At 45.3% G+C, this 20,350-nt stretch overlaps 1 protein-coding gene across 1 annotated transcript; it reads right to left on the reverse strand.

The window, feature by feature from the left end:
* Window positions 1–648: 648 nt before the first annotated feature.
* ahdc1 (AT hook, DNA binding motif, containing 1) lies at window positions 649–19,307 on the reverse strand. Its single transcript, XM_041967184.1, has 6 exons — window positions 18,822–19,307; window positions 8,714–8,902; window positions 7,107–8,431; window positions 5,294–7,011; window positions 3,343–5,035; window positions 649–1,884 (listed from the first exon to the last, which is right to left on the reverse strand). Exons 3-5 carry the CDS (start codon window positions 8,307–8,309, stop codon window positions 3,349–3,351), a joined length of 4,608 nt encoding a protein of 1,535 aa, XP_041823118.1. The 5' UTR covers window positions 8,310–8,431; window positions 8,714–8,902; window positions 18,822–19,307; the 3' UTR covers window positions 649–1,884; window positions 3,343–3,348.
* Window positions 19,308–20,350: the final 1,043 nt, after the last annotated feature.

The following is a 20,350-nucleotide window of genomic DNA, read 5'->3' on the forward strand; positions in this document are numbered from 1 at the left end:
CTGTCTGTCATGTAGTGTTGTTGACAGAACATGTCCTCCTCCACCATACAGTGGAATGTCACAGCAAACACACTTCCTCCGGCCATGTCTGAGTCTATTTAGTCAGCTTGTTGACAAACTGTACACAATCTGCAGCCCGTAAACTTCCCCCATCTGCTTCCATTCTCTCTCATTTTCTGTGACTGTCTGGCATGTGCACACACACACCCTCACACACACATTCACACAAGCTGCAAATGTACAATATTTGCTGTATAACAGCAAGTTTCCCTCTGAGCACATGAAGCAAGACCGGGGTCCTTTCTTGTCAGCTCTCTGGTAGCGCTTTGACACTTTTCCTTATATGGATTAGAAATGTTGAACCTCCAGTTTTGTGCAATTTTTGTTTCACTGCCTTTAAAATCTTTTCAGCACCCTTTTCTGATTTAGTTCTTACAGTCTAGTTTTTTTCTTTTCCCTCGAACACACTGCTCTGCTCGTCATCCATTCCTACTTTCCCCTCCCTTTCACTCCCTGTCGAATTGTGTCCTTGACTGAACTTACTTGCTTGGTAAAGCCCAGTACTCATGGATCAAAATCACACACATACAAAAACCTTGCTCCCACCTCCTTTTTATCGGTTAAAGAAGATGCACGCCATAGACAAAGTTACCAATGGCAAGAACATAATGTGTATTTAAATATTTTGCACCTCAGATACATACATGATATGTAACAGACAGATACAATTTTATTTTCATCACAAAAACCACTAAACAACACAAGACCACAGAAAAAGAAGGGAGAGAGTGAAAGAAAGAATGAGGCCCCGCCAAGACTATGGCGTCGCGGGAGCTTCACTCTTTTTGACCCCACAGGCACGCACACACACACACACACATACACAGAATATGCACGCAAACTCACAAATACATGCATCACTGCAGTCACGCAAATGTATCCTCTGTCTCCCTTTCACACACAGAAAACAAGAGTCTCTTTGGGGCCGTTGTGTAATTTCATTTTCTCTTTCCCTTGTAGTTAAAACAGCAAAACACAGGATGTTGAGTCTCCATGCTGCAGTCCTCCCCCCCAAAGCAGAGAAACCACGGCAGAACGCAGATGACGGGCCTTCAGAGCACAAGGAGGCCCCCTGGCTTGGAGCAGGAGTCATATGTACAGATGCTGGTATTTTAAGAGCACAAACTGTTTAAGTCCACTTTTTCTCTTATGGGACACAACACAAGGAGTGCACAGAGCAGGACATTTGCTAGGCTCATGGTCTTCAAAAAGTTGATTTGGGCTCAGATGCGGCTCAGGTTGGGGGCACAAGACAGGTGATTTGAGTGCAGAACATGGTTGCTGGTTTAGCAGAGGAGGGGGAGCTTGGAGACAACAGAGAAGAGAAACAAAAAAAGCGAGAGAAAAGATTGTGATTTTTGTTTGTCTATACTGTGGATGTACAGAACAGAAACAGAGAGATTCTGTGAAATACTGCATGTGTCACAGAGGGGCTCGAAGGGATGAGTTTTTTTTTTCTCTGTCCATGTGCGTCTGGGATTCATCTGTCAGCTCCTCTTGGTCGTTTCCTCATTCCAGTCTAGAGTGCTCATGGATGATTTTACATGTATATGGTTAGGTAGTGATTTAATCTGTGCATGCGTGTCTTTATATATGTGTGTTTGCATTTGTGTGTGTATGCATTTGTGTTTGTGCATGCTTGAGTATGTGGGTTGATCTTGATTGTCAATGCCGGAGAATTAAAGCTTTAGTGTCCAAAGCTGGCAGCTAAATTCTCACCCTTCATTTCACAGTCTCTCACAAAGAAGTCCCCTTAAAAAAAAAACAGACAAAAAAAAGGAAAAAAAATGTTTGCAAATCTGTAAAAGCTTGGATTGAATGCACCTAAAAAAGAAAAAGACAGAGAGGGAAAAGAAGATGAGAAAAAATAGTCATATGAGAGTACTGTATTTTATATTTGGTAAATAACATGTAAGATGTGGTGTCATTATTTAATTACTTTTTAACTAAAACTAAAATTGCAGAGTCTGAGTTAATGACAAGACATTTGCATTCAAATTGGAGGAATAGTTCAGGAATTACAGCCATGTAACATGGAGAGTTTTACAGCTAAATGCTGAACCCCACTTTGCCAGTGCTTTGTATGTAATTGTAGCCCATCTTTGCCTGACCTCTCAGCTCACCAGTGTTTAGGTGCCTCCTTTCTTTAGGGATCAACTAGATTTTAACCTGGGCATCAGGCACCATTTGGATGGCTATACGATCACTATTTCTTGAAGGACACATACTCCACTGTCTGGAGGGGCCAAAGGAAGGATTTGGGATTGGACCATAGAATTAAAAAGTGCTGTATAACTTTGTGTGTTTTAATGGATAAATAAGAAATATTGTAAACCATTTTGTAGAATGAAAACAAGGTGGAAAAAGCAGTATACTGGTGCTTTTAATTTGACTCGAAGGTCGAAAGTCGAATCTGGAAATTGGCAAACAACTCGAAAAATCCGACTTCTGAGTACAAATCGAACGCACCATATATGTGGACCATTTGTCGCTTATAATCAGATCATGATAGTCTGTCCTGCTGCTGGCATTTGTCATTTATTGTGAAGGGCTGTAGTCTTTAAGAAAAGATCCTGCCATAATCCATCACTGTTGTCTTAGGTGGATGTCCAGGCCGCTCTGAGTGTTCCCTATCACACTTTGATGTTTCACTCACACTAAGCACTCCTTTGTTCACAAGTTGTGAGTTTATCACAACAGCTTCAGACCTTTCAGGAGATAAATACTGTTTATTAAACTGTATTTGAGTTAATTGCCTAGTAACATCTAAAGAGATGTATTTACAAAACTCTTACTGCATTTTGGATATGAATCCTTTAAAACAAATAAAAACAGGGCTTGTAAAGCAAGGCTCTGCAGGAAGGCACAATAAAACAGGTTTACAGACTTGGTAGTGACACAGTCCAATATTCTCTCAATGGTCTATTTTATATGTGGAATAAAACAGATTTATTATACAGTTTTTAATATTATTGTATCTTGGGGCACATGTCATGTTTCTTGTAATTTTGCTGTAAATATACTTGGCAAAAAGACATCACTCATGACCATGAATGAATGTTTTGTGTTGCAGTCTTGTATTGTTTTTCATGTTCTGTTCAGTTTCTGGCTGAATAAAAAATGTTCCTGCTTTTTATTGCAAAGATTATTTATATCAGTGATGACGTATCTTATGTTAATTATTATGTTGTTTCAAATATCTAATCTTTTCATAATTGTCCTTATACGGACATCTCTTTTTCAGCTCAATTAATGGTGATGTGAATTATTAAATAAACTAACCTGCTGTTACAGGCTGGTGACACTGAAGCTGTCATCATTGGCTGGGTCCAGGAGTTGGCACAGCACCCCACTACCCTGAGCCGCCTGGGAGGTGTAGCGGTGTCCCATGCCCTGGTAGGATTGCTGATGCAGGGAGTAACCACTTGTTTCCTCCTGGTGAGGCGAGGAGTCAAGAGCAGGTTTGGGGTATGGGGAGAGAGGCAAGGGGCCTTGGCGATGGCCTGTGCTCATGGTGTGGGGGGTCAAATCCCGCTTTTGGGGGGTCATGGTAGAGGGAGGGCTGCGCTCCTCGTAAAGCGCAGGTGCTGGATGAGAATGCAGGCTGGGACTGGGGTGAGAGTGTGTTTGAGAGGGGAGGTGCACAATGTTTGAGTGGGAGAGGAGGTTACCTTGGAGGTGTGTGGTGGGATGTGTGTTGGTGTGTGAGCTCAGGTTTGTGTTGGGCTGCATACTATGATGATGTGTGTCATGGGGAGTCATGTGTGTAAGAGTGTTTGCGTTTGGGCTAGCGAGAGAATTGGCATGTGTGTTTCCGTGAGGACTCGTGTGTGGGTTGCTGTGGGTGTGCACGGCTGTATTTGAGTGGGAGTGTGGGTTGGGACTGCCGCTGTGCGATGTCTGTCCGTACCAATAGGGGGAACCACAGTAGCTGGGGGAGTCGTACTGTGAAAACTGGGGGTCTTTTGGAGGGGGGCGGTGTGAGGGACTGAGGGCTGTGCTGCAGTGGGGAGTTAATCGTGGTGAGGGGGAGCAGGAGGGGGAGAAGTTCCTGGAGGGGACAAGGTGGTAAGACTGGGGTGGAGGAGGGGTAGGCTTGGGAGGGTAAGGGGGAGATGAGACACTTGGTGAGAGGGACGAGGATGACTCACCAGGGTATAAAGCTGGATATCGCTCCTCAGAGGATGGTGTGGAGGGGTGGGCTGAATAAGGAGAGGGGTACTCACAGGGGTCCTGGAGGTAGCTGGATGGTGGTGCAGGATTAGGAGTGGCCAGGGGAGACAGGCTGCTGCTATCTCCGCTGTAATAATCCAGCCCTTCCTGGAACATACCAGAGCCTTCTGGGCCTCCAGCTGACACTGCTAGTCCCGCTCCTGATGTAGAAGCAGCCTTACCCCTGCCTTTAGGGCGCTCTCTCTGACAGGGAGACAGACCCCCTCTTCCCCCTCTAGATCCTCTACCCCGTCCTCCAACTCCTCCTCTCTTAGGTCCAGGTGTAGGTGTAGGGGAGGGACTGGATGGGGAATCAGAATGTAAGGCAGTACCCCCTTCTTTTTCTAAATGTGGCTCAGTCCGTTTTCTGCGGCCGCGGCCAGGTTTGCTGGTTCCCCCACTTTGGAAAAGGACATTCTGGCTCCAGTTATATGACGGTCCGGAGGCACTCTCATGCCAATCCATCATCAACTTCTCTAGGCTGGACAGACTTGATTGGCCCCCGTCCCCACTAACAGATGCAGCCTCATTCTGTTTGAAGGTGCCACCTGCAGAGACGGGGCCACTACTAGGGGCTGTAGAGCCAAGGTGTGAGGAGTCAGAAGAGGATTCGGACAGACTTTCAGGAAATGGTTGTCGCTTTGCCTTCTGAGGGGTGTAATTTGAGATATCCAAGATGTCTTTGGACTCACTGGAGCCGTATTCGCTATAGCCATGATACTGAGACCCAAAGTTGTCAGTTGACCAGCCACCATAGCCTTGTCTGGAAGAAAAAAAAAAAAAAAAAAAAAAAAAATATATATATATATATATATATATATATATATATATATATATATATATATATATATATATATATATATATATATATATATATATAAATAACACTTTATAAAGTAATAAAGCATTGAACTATAATTTAATTTACACCACAGTATGTTGCAGTTACAACTCTCAATAATAGTCACTTAATCATTAAATATGTGTAATTATTGATTATGTTGTACGACAAGTGATTTACCTGTAGCTCCACTGATTGGTGTTGAACTGCTTGTAACCCTCTGGGGAGGCGGAACTGAAGGAGTTACCTTTGGCCACTGACATGTACCCTCCTCCAGGTGATGTGGATCCTGCTGAATCCCCTCGCACCATAGAGGAATGGCTCCCTTGAGGATATCCACTATAGGCTCGCTTGGCTAGCTGGTAGTTAGAATAACCTATCTGACCAATGGGGGTGGCTTTACCACTGCTGTGACCAGATCCGTATGCAAAGCTGCAATCTGACGATCTCTGTGGCACTGCAGGAGAAGAGCAAGAGTAGCCAGAGGAGTAATGACCATAGGAGGCAGGATGGGGAGAACTAGGAGAATGTGAGAGAGATGGAGGGGTGGATTTTGGATAGGTAGAAGTGGTGGGGGATGTTTGAGCCAAGCTGCTATAGCTATAAGGAGGCCTGGCTGAGGAGCAGTGTGCCTGAGCTGAACCCTCCACCCCAGAACCTGCCCCCTTAGAACTCCATTTGGGGAACGCAGGAGACCAGCTGTGACCAGCAGCTGGACTGGATGGCTCAAAACCTGGAGTGGATGTAGCTTTGCGGGGGTCTGACTGTGAGGAGATGTCCAGCAGGTCCGATGAGTCATCAGAGTCGAGCAGTGATCGAAAATAACCAGCAAAAAGACCTTGTGAGTCTTCTCCAACTGGCCCAGCCCCTCTACTTCCTCCTGGACTGCCATAGGCATCTCCACGCCCAAGCTCACATGAGGAAAAGCCACCCCGTGGAGATCCAGAGAGCTGATAACCACCCAAACCTTTCTTATCCAAAGCCACCTCCTCCCCCCAACCTCCTGCCCCGTTTGGCCAGTCCTGCCCCATGGACATCCCACCCCCTTTAAATGCACCATTTTTCCTCATACGTCTCTTTCGGACTATTTTCTCACCTCCAGGTTCTATTCCCACCACACCCCCTCCTCGGCCCACCCCTCCCCCACCCATACCCTTCCCCCTTTTCCTAGGTAATCCATGCTCAGACACGGGGCTTATTTTCCGCTTTTTTCCAATAGATTCAAAGAAGTCACTGAAGGTGCTTTTCCTGCACACACTGCCCCCAATCCCACCTGCTGCTCCTCCACCTCTTCCAAGCCCCCCTCCTCTGCCACCTCTGGGGCGTCTAAACCCAGTGAGCCTGTGGAGCAGGGTGGATATTCCAGGGTTTTCCAGAGGGGCATGAAAGCTTTCCGGCTCACTAGGTGTCCAGCAGCGAGGAGGAGAGCAACGGCCAGTGGGAGGAGGCTGGCGGTTTAAAAAGGCCAGTTTGGAAAGAACATCACCGTATTCTGTTTTTACATCATTTGTATCATTAACATAGGATGGATACGGAAAAGGGAGTTTAGTCCGACGTCGCCTTCGAGGCTTCTTGGGCTGGTCTCCGGTAACACTGGCATTCCCAGCATTTGGAGGCTCTCCCTGTATTGCTGGCAAAGGCTGTTTAGGTGGACGTCCTCGCCTACGTTTCAGAATAACAGGGAGTTCTCCTGGAGGGAACATCACCATAACACTTTTCCCATTGTTTTTCATGCGGAGAAGGGCAGTTGGCTCTCGAACTGCCTCAGATCCCTCCAGATTGCCATCATGACTTTTCTCTGTCCCTGTTACTGTTTCCAAATTAGAAATCTTGTAGCTCTTCTGCCTGCGGCTAAGACTGACAGGAATGCGAGCCACCTTGACAACAATCTTTCTCACCTGCAAAGTAGAGACAAAAGTATATTGTTGAAATATCATGTTATTTAATGTCAAGAAGAAACTTAAGTGTTATATGCAATCTTTGAATAACTTACACCAACAAAACGTCCTCGTCTGCCATTATTAGGAAGTGACACACCCAGGTCTGCAACAGGTTCTTCCTTCATTGTGAGCAGAGGTGCAGAGAGGGTGGATGCAAATGAGAGAGAAGGGTTTGCACGTTGTTGCATGGCTTGTGCTGCTTGACGCTGTTTCATTATGCTCTTAGGAGCTGCTTTATGCACAGACTTCAGAGTAAGCCTACACCTGGATTTAGGTCCAGGTTTATGCCCAAGTCTGGGCCCTGGTTTGGGTAGAGCTTTAGGAACAGGTTTAGGTACCGATAATGCAAGAGCAATGTCTGTATGACAGGTGGGTGTGGGGAGAACTGCCTCTACAGATGAATGCTCCTCTTTATCACCAACCGCCACCTCTTCTTCTTTAACTCTCCAGATCTTTTCTTCCAGTATTTCCTCTTCCTCCTCTCCTCCTTTCACGCTCTCCACTCTTTTTTCTCCATCCTCTATGCTTCGGCGCAAGCGGGAGGATTTGCGCAGGTGACAGGGAAAGCGAGGACGTCCAGAGCTGCGGAGTGCATATTTCTTCTCTGTCTCTACAGGGAGAGGACAAGAGCCTGTGTTTTGGTTTGGACCAGTGGGGACTGGACAAAAGGTTGATGGCGTGTCTGTCTCCACAGTCTGGAGTGGGGTTGCCGGCTGATTGGTGGAGGCAGGATGATTGCCAAGTGCCAAAGACAAGGGCTGAGGTGAGGTTGGGTGTATGGCCTCTGGTGTGACAGCTTTGGGGAGTTCTGGGCCTACAGAACCTTTGTGAGTGTTGATTTCCATGTGTCCAAAATTGTCCATACGTGCGTGTGAAAAAACTTGTGCGTGCACATCTGGGTCTATGTGTGTTTGCATGTTTCTAAGTGTCTCTGAAAATGTATGTGTCTCAGTCGCCGTGACAGTTTCAGTGTGCCTCCGCCGGCAGGTGCTGGGCCCCAGCCTTCTCTGTAGACGGACGCCGTTGGCCAGGGCAGATGGTGAAGTGAGAGGAATGTGATCGGGGGTCACCAGTGCCAGTCCATCACGAGAGGGATCCTGAAACCCCCCATGGAGCACAAGCTCCCTTGACCAGAACTCAGGTCCTTCCAGCTCCTCAAATCCCGCCACACAGACCTTCTCCTCAGGCTGAATCTCACCACAGCCGACTGGAGCCCCAGTTTGCCCTGAATGTAGATGATCCGACAAGCCACTCATTCAGTGGACAGTTTAGCTGGTTGTGCAGCCGGAAAAGGAGGGATGTTTTCAGCTGTCTGTAAATGAGCAATTCTTTTTGTAGCTTTCCTCTTACAGCTAGTAAGAGTAGAAGATTCACATACCTAGTGAAAAAGAAAATCAAGTCAACTATTTAGGGTTTCTGTTAATATCTCCGAGTTTAATTTAAGTCATTAAATCCAAATTCCTTGCCTTTCTAAATACCACATGATGGCTAACATGCTGCACATTTAAAAATCTAACTTTTGTGGCACAGACTAAATTGCACTTGTGTGATAAAGTTGTCAAAATATCTGGCAATGGGCCATAAAGCTACTCTGTAATGCATCCTCTTCTATTAAATGTGTCACCCACGCAGCAACATTACAACATTAGATAACATTTACCATTCATATCCTGCTCAGTCAGTTGCTTTTACCAAATGGTTGTGGCGCTGATTTTGATTCTGAGTTGAGCCTCACTCTGTCTGCCTGACTGGCTCTGTTCTGCAGGGGATCATTGGGTCATCAATACTGCAGTGGAGAGCTCACATACTTCTCTCTCTTCCCTCTGCTTCTGTCTTTTGCCCATGGTTGCTACAGTGAGAGAAAGAAAGACATGAAAACAGAATCAGACAGAGCAAGGGACAGGAACGTAGTTAAAGAACATGGGGAAATAGAAAGGCGTGTGGAGGAGGGTGGAGCAGAAAGGGAAAGAGAATAATAGATTAGTACATGATGTCACAAGATGCATTGGGCCAGACGAGAATCAGTATTTTGGAGAGGGTTGCAACATCTCGCATCAGACGCAATTATTTCAGAGGATGACTTGCAGCATGGTTGTTTGTCTCTCTGTGTTGGCCCTGTGATGGACGGGCTACCTGTCCAGAGTGTACCACCACTCACCTGCTAATTGCTGGGATAGACTCCAGCTTCCCTGTTACCTTGAATTAGAATAAAAAGTATAGAAAATGGATGGATGGACTTGCAGCATAAATTTTTAAAGTTGAATTGTAGTTTCATTCTTGTCTGTTTCAGCAGAATGCACATACACAAGTAACAGTCAGGTGGACTTCCACACATATTGTTGATCATAACTACATGCTCAAGAGCAGTCTCACACTGCAAACAGAGTACATTTTACACCATATTTGAGTAAGAAGATATCAGTTTTACATGTATAAATAAAGACAAAGACCTGAATTACAATAAACAACAAAATGACGGTAAGAAACACACATCCACATGCACTATTACATTTTTTCAAAACTATACAAACGCATAACAAAAGACTAGATTTGCTGGGTGCAAAGGGAACAGGGAACAATCGCCACCACCAGGGGGAAGCAGAGAGGTGATGAATAGAGAGGTGTAAAGAGGATGGAGAGATGAAGGTGACACAAAGACAGGAATGATGGAGGGATTATAAAACTCAGAGAAGAGGAGAAGTACAGACCACCAGAACAGACAGAAGTATTATGAAACCCTGGACCACATGTGCTGTCTGTCGTGCATGTGAGTGCATGCACGTCAAACCCAAATGCAAGCATGCTTGCAACATTTGTGAGCAGATATGCACGCTGCTGGCTCCAACACTGTAGCACACAGTCCACATTCAACACAATTATGTCCATCGTCAGATCTTTCTGCCTCCCTCCAAAACATATGGCTCTAATTAGGAGGAGGGGAGGAGGACAGAGAGCAAGAGAGGGGAGTGAGTGAGAGACATTCGAATGAGTGAACTTATGTGTGTGAATGTATGAGAAGGCAAGACGCAGAAGAAACACAAGATATGACTGAGTGGATAGACAGAGACAGATTTGAGCAATTTTTGCAAAAATGAAGGACATGAAGTTGAAGAGGAGCAGGAGGAGAAAGCAGTAGAAGAAGAGGAGGAGTAAAGTGGGAGAGTTTTACTGTAGCTGAGTTTGGGGCTGCACACATGAAGCAGAGCAACCTCAGTGTTCTGCTGCTCTGAGGAATGACACAACTGGGACAGACAAGCATAAAGATGAACACACACTACACATATTTCTTTAACCCCCTCACCCACTCCCTCCCATGCCCAGCGTTGTCTCTCCTTGATTCCCTTCCTTTTCTCCCATTCTCACTTTCTCTCCAGTCTAATTAACAGCACTCATTAATTAAGGTTTCATCTGACCAGTTTGTGAGAGAAGGAAAGGAGTACATGCTTTAATTAAACATTGCATCACATGTACTTCCACATTCGTGCACACGCTGTCACTCCCAGACACGCAGTGACACATACCAACACACACATGCAAATATGCCCCCACAGCTCCATCCTCCCACACATCGATTTACACATAAAGACAGACAACACGCACGCACATATGTACCCATCACACACAAAACAAAGACACATGCAAATACCTCTCTATAGTGCTCTGCAGGGGGCATTCTGACAGGGTTTAGATGCGAGCCAATCAATCCCACTATGATTCATTGTTTAAGCAAACACTCTTGGCATCCATCAGCCGCCATTTCGGTATAATCATATGTAGCAAATGCATTTGGTGCATTTTTACTGTGAATGGCTCAGGGGCTTTGGAACACACAGTGGCGTAGTATTGTCTCTGTGAAAACAGCCGATGGTATGTGGTGCTCCCACATGATGATCTGTTGAATCTGCTTCACAAGAAGAAGCTCTCAAATGAATACTGTTTGAACAGTTTTGATCTTCTACTTTTTTTTTTTTTTTTTTTTTACTTTTTTCTCAAAGTTTTTGGTGTTATTGTGCATATACAGGAAACACAACATGAACTCAAAACATGCCACAGAGCGGGTGTTTGTGCATGCCCGAGATTAGACCCTGTCAGTTTTTGGTTGGGTAATCGTCCTGTTGTTCTTATTCTGGGTAGTGCAATGACTCTGTACATGGTAGTTGTGCAGCATATCTATTCTCTTCCCATCTATCTCACTGCCACAAAGGCTCGCAGACTCACAGGCCTGCCAGCAGAAACCCTCAATGAGGAACTAGACTTTGCGTGTATATATACACGTATGTGTGATCACATGCGCGTGAGTGTGTGTGTGTGCCTGCGAGTGTGCACATGTATGAGTGTGTCTTCCTGGGTGTGTTTGTAAAAGCACTCACTGAGCTCTAACGGGTGTGCAGTTGTTGCTAAGAGACAGGCAGCAGCACTGAGGCAGCATGGCGGGGTAGGGGGGTATAGAGAGAGTGGGGGGGTAAAACAGAGAGAGGGAGCGAGAGGGAGAAAGTGTGTGTGTTTGTGTGTGAGGCCAGAAGAGAAAAGTGGGGAGGGGGAAGTGGGTCAAGGGGTCCGCAGAGACTGAGTGACACCGTGCGGAAACTCAGCTAGCATCAGAGTGTCGTTCTACCGCATCACCTAAACCCTGATGCAACCTCAACCTGGAGCTCCAACAGCATCAAACCTTCACACAACAAAATGGGTGAGGGGGGGATCACATCAGTCATGATGAGAAAAATACTGCAGGAGATAATTCATTAAACAACTTTGTGACTGTTTCAAAGTTATCAGTGATGCGTTTTTGTGAAAAACAGAGAAAGAACTGTTGTGGGTTGTATTCAAGATGGTAAATGTGACATAAGATTTTACACAGCATCATCTGGTTATCAAATCAAATAGAGGTCTGTTAGTAAGGAGCAGCATCACTGGGACCACATTCGTAATCTTGATGATGTCACTTTGATATAGTGGCTTTAACATGGAAACACAACAAGACTGAAAAAAAATAAAAATATTTCAAACATTAAAAAATAATGGTAAAAATGATTTTCTGTCAAATGTTGCCATTTTTTTCTTTTTTTTCTTTTTTCAGGTGTAGGTTTTTGTTGACCTAGCCCAGTGAATCCAAATGTTGTGAAATGGGCTGTTTGTTTTTTTTTTTTTTGTTTTTTTTTTGTTTTTTTTACCTTTTGAGAAATGTGTATTCCAAATGACTGTTTTGTATTATCATACTTATCATTAAGTATTGTGCTTCTTGTTTTGCTTTATATTTACTTTGTTCCATAATTTTGTGTTGTGCATCTAAATGGCACCGTAGTGGATTACAAACCACAGGAAAAACTTTAATTTGATCACAATTTTAAAAACATCAAACATACTCCTTCATATTTCAAGTGTGTAACATCCAAGGGTACCTGGCAAAAATGCAATATTCATAACTATGTTTTTATTAGGGGCTGTAGAGTGATGTGGAAGTTCGCACTGTTCTTGTGTGAATCTCAGCTAGTACCTTACTGTGATGAGATTTTATATTCTCCCCATGCATGCATAGGTTTTCTCTGGATAGTCCAGATTCCTACAGTCCAGAAACATGTATGTTAGGTTCATTGGTGATTCTAAACTGAGCCTATGAGTGAGTGTAAGTCTGAATGGCTCTATGACTGACTAGGGATCTGTCCAAGGTGTGCTCTGCCTCTTGCCAAGGGCCTTCTGGGATAGGCTCCAGCCCTCTCTGCGACCCTAAATTGGACAGGTATAGAAAATTGATGGATGGATAGATTCTTAGACTCTGAGGTTCATCCCAATCCCCCCTCCTCTATGTTGTGCTGCTACTTTATTTCAGCAGACCAGAACAAACTGATCACTGGCTCCAGAGCGAGCTTTATGTTTAGTTATACTCTTGGTTTGGGTGTATTCAGTTTGTTGCAATTTCCAATTCTGCTGACGCCATGGATTTTAAGGCATCTTTTTCAAACCCATATTAAAAAAGAAAATCGAACTGAATAAAGCACAACCAATCTCTGCAAAGTTTTGAAATCCTATTCTCATCAACAGCCCGAGATTGTTTGAGAGGTTGAGATGGTAGAGCTGTGGCAAAGGGATCAGGGACCAAAATGCACACACACATGGCACATTTAGTTGTAGTGGGCTGCAGCTCCACACTTCAGTAAAACACAGACAGTCACACAGACCCTCTCCCCCTCCACTCACACTCTCCTTCACTCTGACCTCTCCTCTCCTTCTCACCCACTCACATCCCACCCACCCTGCTGCCCCCACCCCTAAGAAAACTACCACCACCTCCCCAGCTGCAGGAAATTCCTAATGATCTCCATCATCAGTGTGCGTGCTGTATCTCCTGCCAAAAGCAGGTGCGTGCACATGCAGCAAACACGCACACAATGAGTATAAATGAAAAGAGACCAACACATAAACCATGTGCAGACAAACAAAGAGGCAGACAGACATTCAGACACACATCTAAACAGACTTCACACAGACCAGATACAGTGGCAGCTCAGCCAAGGGTGCACACGGGGGACCTGAGAAGTAGCTCAAAACACAAGACAACAAAATCAGGACCGCCACAATCCTATCCGACTGTCTCACTAAATGCCTGTCTCACCCTTGTTGTTTCACAGGAACCTACACGTTATAGTTATTTTAAGATGAGTAGGACTGTAATACCCCTTCCTCACCCCACTCCCCCCACTTGTCTTCCTCACTGCTCCTTCTCTCATCTCTCCAGTATCCCCCCTCACCTCCCACCCCCACTTTCTCTCCACAACACACACCCCCACTTCCCAACACCGCTCCCTCTACTTCAACTCGCCCTGACACTCTCTCTCCTCTTTCTTACTCTCCTGCAGGCGCTTTCCTAGTTGCTGCTGACGGCCATCCCTTTGTCAGGTCATGTGACCAACCACGCCAGCTGGGAACAGGAGCGTGCACATGTGCAGGCCGAAAAAACACGCAGTGATGTGTCAGGAAACACTCCAAAACACATGCAAATACAGGAGGTTGACACCAATGACTCCAATTTACACAGGTGAACACACGAACACAGAGTGTACCCTCACACTGACACGCAATAGTCATGCTGATAACAGCCACACTTAAAAAGTACACATGCCGTCACATACAAACACAGTCACGCATCCCTACCTCACACACAGAAGACACACAAACCAGATGCTTGGACCCCGACACACACTCAGACCTTGAGGCCAGTGTGTTGGAGAGGGGCCTCTGTGCTGCGGCCCTGACTTCCTGACTCCTCCTCCTCCTCCCTCCATACTCCTGTTCCACAGTTGCTGTGGGAGACGCTGCAGCAGCGCCCGTTGCCAAGCAGAAGGCTGCTGGCTGTTTGAACAACAATGGCCGCCTTGTGAACATTCCAACTGTAGGTACTGACAACTCATCATCCACAGTCTCAGCATACACACCTCTGGAGAAAGCGCAAATGTTCTGTTCACACTACACACCCGCACCACACTGCTGTACCTCTCTGGCTCTTGGCCCCGAGCCTGAACGAGGCAACATGTTCAGACACAAACACAATGAGACATGCACACAAATAGACATACACACATTTGTGCACACACTGAGAAATTATGACTTTTACTGAGAGGATAAGAAACCCCTCAGTCCCTCTGTCTACCTGCAAGCTCTTTTACCATCTCCCTCTTCTCTCTCACACACACTCACACGGTGGCGCAGTGGATTCATCCATCTCCCCCTCTCCCCGACTACTCTCTGTCTTTCTCTCTTATCTTTTTCTCTCTCCTCCCCCTCCACAGCCTACTGCTTTCACTCGCTTTCCATCTCAGGAAGTGTGTGTTCTCACACTCTCTCTTACACACACACACAAACACACTATTATCCTGGCACGCACACACAGACACACACAATCTCTTTCTCTCCTGGAAGGTAGCGAATCTCTTCGTCCCTTGGGGGCATACACTTCCTCAGAGAAGGAGGGAAAAGGGAAAGAAGAAAGAGAACTAGAAACAAGGGTGGAACGGGCAAGCGAGGAAGAGGAGGAGGAGGGAGGGAGGAAAGGAATGGAAGTGGGTGAAAACTATATTCACAGAAGGGATTTATAGACAGACCCCTCGGTGCTGTGATTATCTCCTCATATTGATGGGACGACATTGAAGCCACGGTGTTGGGACATAAAAGTTGGCACTGGAATGTAGAAGTCTGTAATGAAGTCAAATTAGTGTGTCTGAAAACAGTGTGTTTTCAAACACACACATCTAGACACGTAAATACTCACATAACACAACATAAAAAAAAACTCAAACACATGAGAATTAAGAAACATAAAAATCTGATGTTCTGTAAAGTGCGATGATCTTTAAATTAGCATGTGTCAGAGAAAGCTGGTGCGTATTGAGTACCAGACGCTGAGAAGAGATGCCTTTGTGTGTGTGTATGTGTCTGCGTGTTTTCCCCATCTCTCGCTTCTCTTTAATAATTGAGCTGATTCTGTCCAGCTTGTTAGGGAGGTACACAGCAGCTTCACACTCTGTCTTTCTCTCATTCGCCTCCTTTCTCACACTTCTCCCTCCTTGTCCCTCTATATTCTCCACTCTGTCTTCAATTTATCACTCCTTCTCCTTCCTGACCCCTCTGTCCTCACTCTCCATCTCTTCCCCCTCCCATTTCCTCCACAAATCCCTCCTGTTCTTTGACCTCTCTCTCGCCTCTTGCAGCCGCCACCTCCCTCCATCCCCTTCCATCCATCCATCCCGCTGCCCTCCATCATACCCTTTCCTCCTGTTTCCCTCCATCCTCCCGAGGTGAGAGGTCGAAGCTTCCTCTCCACTGTCAGACTCAAACTGGCTGCAACCAGCCTTGCTGAGGGGGTGGGGGGAGGTGGAGTGAGGGGGGAGGCAAGGAGAATGAGGAGGTAGGTGAAGAAGGACATATCAAAGAAAAGGAGGGGAACAGGGAATGTGGGGAAAAAGGGAGCTGACGAAATGACTGACAAAAAGGACTGATAGATGGGGGCAGAGGGGTTAAAAGAGGGAAGGAGGCGAGAGAGAAAGAGAGGAAAAAGAGCGAGGAGGGGGGGAGACGTCTTCTTTTGAGTCACTGCCTTTGGCGCGGAGGAGCCGTTTTATGAATGTATCGTGTGGGAGGTGACAGAATGGAGCATACAAACACTGCTTACACTAATGCTAAATGGCTGCTGTGTGTGTGGGTACATCTGTGTATGTGTGTGTGTGTGTGTGTGTGCATGCATGTGTGGGAGATGAACCACATTACCTGCCTGTGGCAAAGCTATTTCACTTCAGGTGAGGTTTAGATTAATAGGAGTGCTAAAAGGACAGACCCTCACCCCCAGGGACAAAATAATAACTAATTATCTTTGCCAGCACTAGTTTGTTGAATAATAAAAAATATTGAAAGGAGTAAAAATATGTCAAAAATGTCCAGTGATTTTTAAATATTACAGGTTTTAAAGCTGTTTGTTTGGTTGTTTTTCCTTTTTTTTTTTAACATTATAGGATCCTTGATGTCTCCTCCTTTATCTGCTGATAGCTCTAGAGTGTACTTTGAAGAAAGCTTTTTTTGTATGCATTTGCAAATTTTGCAACTGTGAAGAGACATTAATGTGAACTTGCATCCTAAAAATCAATTTCTCATGTCTGGAGGAATTCAAGCCCTGAGTAATAATGACTCATACACAACAGTGGCGTAAATTTCCTTTTCCTGAATGACAGCGTTTTTTGTGAAGTGTTCAAATGTGAGAATGATCTGATGTCATAAACATCTGTGATCCCCCCCCCCCACAAAGAAAATCTATCTGTTGCAATGCAGCAAGGAGTCAGACTCAAGAAATAAGGAGGAACCTGAGATTGTTTTAGGTGTAATTAACATTTGAGTAGATTCATGTCGTTCCAGAATTGAGGTGCTGAACTGTTTGCATTTGAAATCCAGAAGCGATGCATTAAGAAATTAATCCAAGCAATCAACAGGTTGCATCACCCTGAACGTAACTCAAAACTTCCCCAAAGCGACAGGAAATGAGTGGAAGTCGATAGATTTACTGTACCATTCAATGTGCATGTGAGTCTATGTGTGTGCATGCCTATACATGATTGTGTGTCCATTCTGTCTTCAACCATCTCCATGACGACGTCCATATCAAGAGGGCGTCCTGACTATGGCAACTTCACATGCTGATAGCAGAAAGAGAAAACAGGTGATTGGTTGAGCTGTCGACTGTCATATCAAGCAGGGTGTAATCTTTGTGACACAGCAACACATAGCACATGCATACGCATAGATACACGCACACTCTGACTTGTCTGTGCACGCCTACGAACGGCAGCAAAGGTGCAAACAAAAGGTACTTCTACAGCATATACCACACCACTTGGGCAAAGCACACATGTGCATGTGCACACATTACGCAAACACACAGATTTGAGATGAGATTGTGTGTGTTTAGGTGTGCTGACCCTGCCAATGAGGACAGGAGGACATCACGGAGCTACAAGGCCGTTGCTATGACAACTAGCCCCCGCTCGCTACAGGTAGGAAGCACAATAGGCCTAAGCTGTTATATGTTCACATTCTCTCTGTCACACACACACACACACACACACACACACACTCAAGACAAGTCTGACAGACAGCAGCTGAATGCCAAGGTAAGGCCATTTCCTTTTCATTCCAGCATTCACAGTGTTGAAATTATTCATTATGTGCAAGTGGACCTGCCAATAAGAACTCAGTCTTCTACCAGCAACTGAGAACGTGAGACTGTGTGTGTGAGAGAGAGAGAAAGAGAGAGAGAGAAAGAGAGAGAGAAAGAGAGAGAGACAGACAGACAGACAGACAGAGCACCACTCTGCATACTAACAGCACCTGCACTAGGGCAGCTGTGCACATCTCTGAGGGCCCTTAAATAACCAACTGTCACTGCCAAAACACTGACATTGACTTCTCTCATCCCTCTCCTCTCTTTCAAGTTTCTATGCACTTTCTTTCCTTGCCCTCACTCCCCCATCCCCTCCCCTTATTAACCACAGACAAGAGCTGATAATCACCACCATGAGGTGTGCTTTGCCTCCAACACACTGGCTCTGTTGCCACTGCAAGGATCTGTGCTGCTGCTGTGTTCCTGCCTAACTCAGGAGGGTTGCTGCGATGGAAAACCAGAGAGCTGGATGTGTGTCCTGTTTATATGTAAAAATAACATCTGTCCACCAAGAGGAGTTCATGGTTAACAACATCTGGTACATGTCACCCATATGTATCAGAAATGTCTCATATCTAAGTGAAATAAAAAAATAAATTAATAAAAAAATGAGACGCTGAGTATGTTTATGTACCAGCATGTGGTAGTACCTGGGGAGCTACTGTACACTGTTGCCCTGCTTAAAAATGTGTGTATTAGTGATAATGAGGCTAATAAGGGAGATTATGGTAAATGCTGCTGGAAAAAAAAACAGGTGGGGGGGTATACAGGGTTCCTGCGCGCACATTCAACCAGAGCTGCGCGCGTGCGCCTATGTGTGTTTGAACATCATTATTTCATATGTAACCACACACGCTGCATGCCTACAGTTAAGCGTAGATGACCCAGCAGCTCGAACAGTACGCATGCAGCATGCGTCCGGGAACGGCACCGACGAGAATCGTGTAAGGAAAAAAAAAACTCAACATAAAGCGTAACCAGATGTGCGCAGCACAACTGGCTGAGTGGACAGTAAGAATACGTGTGTGTGTGTGTATTTTCTACATTAAAACGCCACACGCGCACTCACCAAACAGGGGACAGTCTGTGGGCTCGTGCTGCTGGAGCTGATACGGTGTCAGTGCTGGCTGTTCTTGTTGGTGCTCTCTCGCTTCCCGCCCGGGTCACGGAGCCGTTGCTTTGACGGCTGAAGCCGTCACCGAACAGCGATTCCCCTTCATCTGAACTCCCCGTGTCGGAAAGAGATTGTCCTCCCACATCAATGTAAACGCCGTCTCCTCCTGCCGCGCGCCACCGTCTCGAGCGACTCAACGGAAAAAACCGCTCCTCTGGCTCACATCAATATCTGCACCCACAAATATGTGAATGAAAAAAAAGAAAGAATAAAAAAAGAGGCAGTAGGGAGGTTCTGCCACTGTCTTCTTCTTACTAAAGATGTTGACACAAACGCACTCAAGCCCTGAGCTCTGCTTTTGGTGACAGACTCGGGACTCCCCAGTATGCGGGAGGCGAAAATCGACCGTGCGTCTCTGCCTCTGCAATTCCAGCTCTCCGTCTCTCGTGCGCCCTACTCTCCACTGTGCCTTTACAACGTGCCTGGCTGTCAAAGCCCATCCGGGTACCCGTAGCTGGCTTCACTTTAAACATCAGGAACCATGGGAACTGCAGTTTTCTGAAGTCAGAACGCGGTAGATCAGGCGGAGAAAAGCAACGCGAATGCAGAAAATAGTTGCCGTACTACCTCTGAATTTCTTTCCAATGAAGGGAAATCTTGCCCATTAAAAAAACATATATTAGAATGAATTATTTAAACAGCTAATGATGGTGGGTAGTGCAGTGGCGTCTTATCCCTCAAGCAAGAGTTGTTGAAGGTCAACTAGTGCGGTTGTGTTGGTCACTCTGGCACATAAGATGATCCCATAAGTGTTAAGTTGGGTTAAGGTTTGGACCCAGGGCAGTTTTTCCATCCTCTCCACTCCCAAATTCTAGAGGTATCCTGGCTCTGTCAGGGAGAGTGTTGGTATCCTAGAGGATGGATTAGACCCCCAGATTCTAGAAATATGACTCCAGAATCACATTATCATATGCATGTGTGTCAATTAGGTACTAAACAGGTCCCAGTCACACATAAATGACTGTAAAACACCTAAGAGTACCTGAATCTCAAAACACACGTGTTTAGTTGAGTAGTTCATCCCACAGAAGCATGATCCTTACAAGTTATTCCTTATAGAAAAGGTGATTAATATGGCTTTTCAAACTATCAATAATACAATACCAATTGTTTTTATGAAAGATGAGAAATAATCAACCAAACACAAATTTTCTTACTTTTTTTGTTTTGAGATGTTACCTTCCAAATGGTGCTTCATAGCAGTATATTTAACAAATGATCCATCTTTGATTAGACTTTTTTAAAAAAAACTTTAGCTGCCATATAAATGCAGTAAAGTACATTCTCTAAAATATGTCTTCAACATATTTAGATGCCTTTCCTCAAGTTATGAATTTGAATGAACATTGTTGTAGCAGCCTATATTTCTTAGCTTGTGGAAAAAGAACTACAAATGTATGATGAACTGACAATGTAATCAGGCA

Source organism: Melanotaenia boesemani, chromosome 17, assembly GCF_017639745.1.
Source record: "Melanotaenia boesemani isolate fMelBoe1 chromosome 17, fMelBoe1.pri, whole genome shotgun sequence".
Lineage (NCBI taxonomy): Eukaryota > Metazoa > Chordata > Actinopteri > Atheriniformes > Melanotaeniidae > Melanotaenia > Melanotaenia boesemani.

Excerpts from the sequence above, each read along its gene's own strand:
- ahdc1 (XM_041967184.1), bottom strand. The coding sequence starts at position 8,309 with ATGAGTGGCTTGTCGGATCATCTACATTCAGGGCAAACTGGGGCTCCA. Across the intron at positions 7,012-7,106 it reads GACGAGGACGTTTTGTTGGT|GTGAGAAAGATTGTTGTCAA; the intron begins GTAAGTTATTCA and ends TCTACTTTGCAG. Across the intron at positions 5,036-5,293 it reads ACCAATCAGTGGAGCTACAG|ACAAGGCTATGGTGGCTGGT; the intron begins GTAAATCACTTG and ends TTTTTCTTCCAG.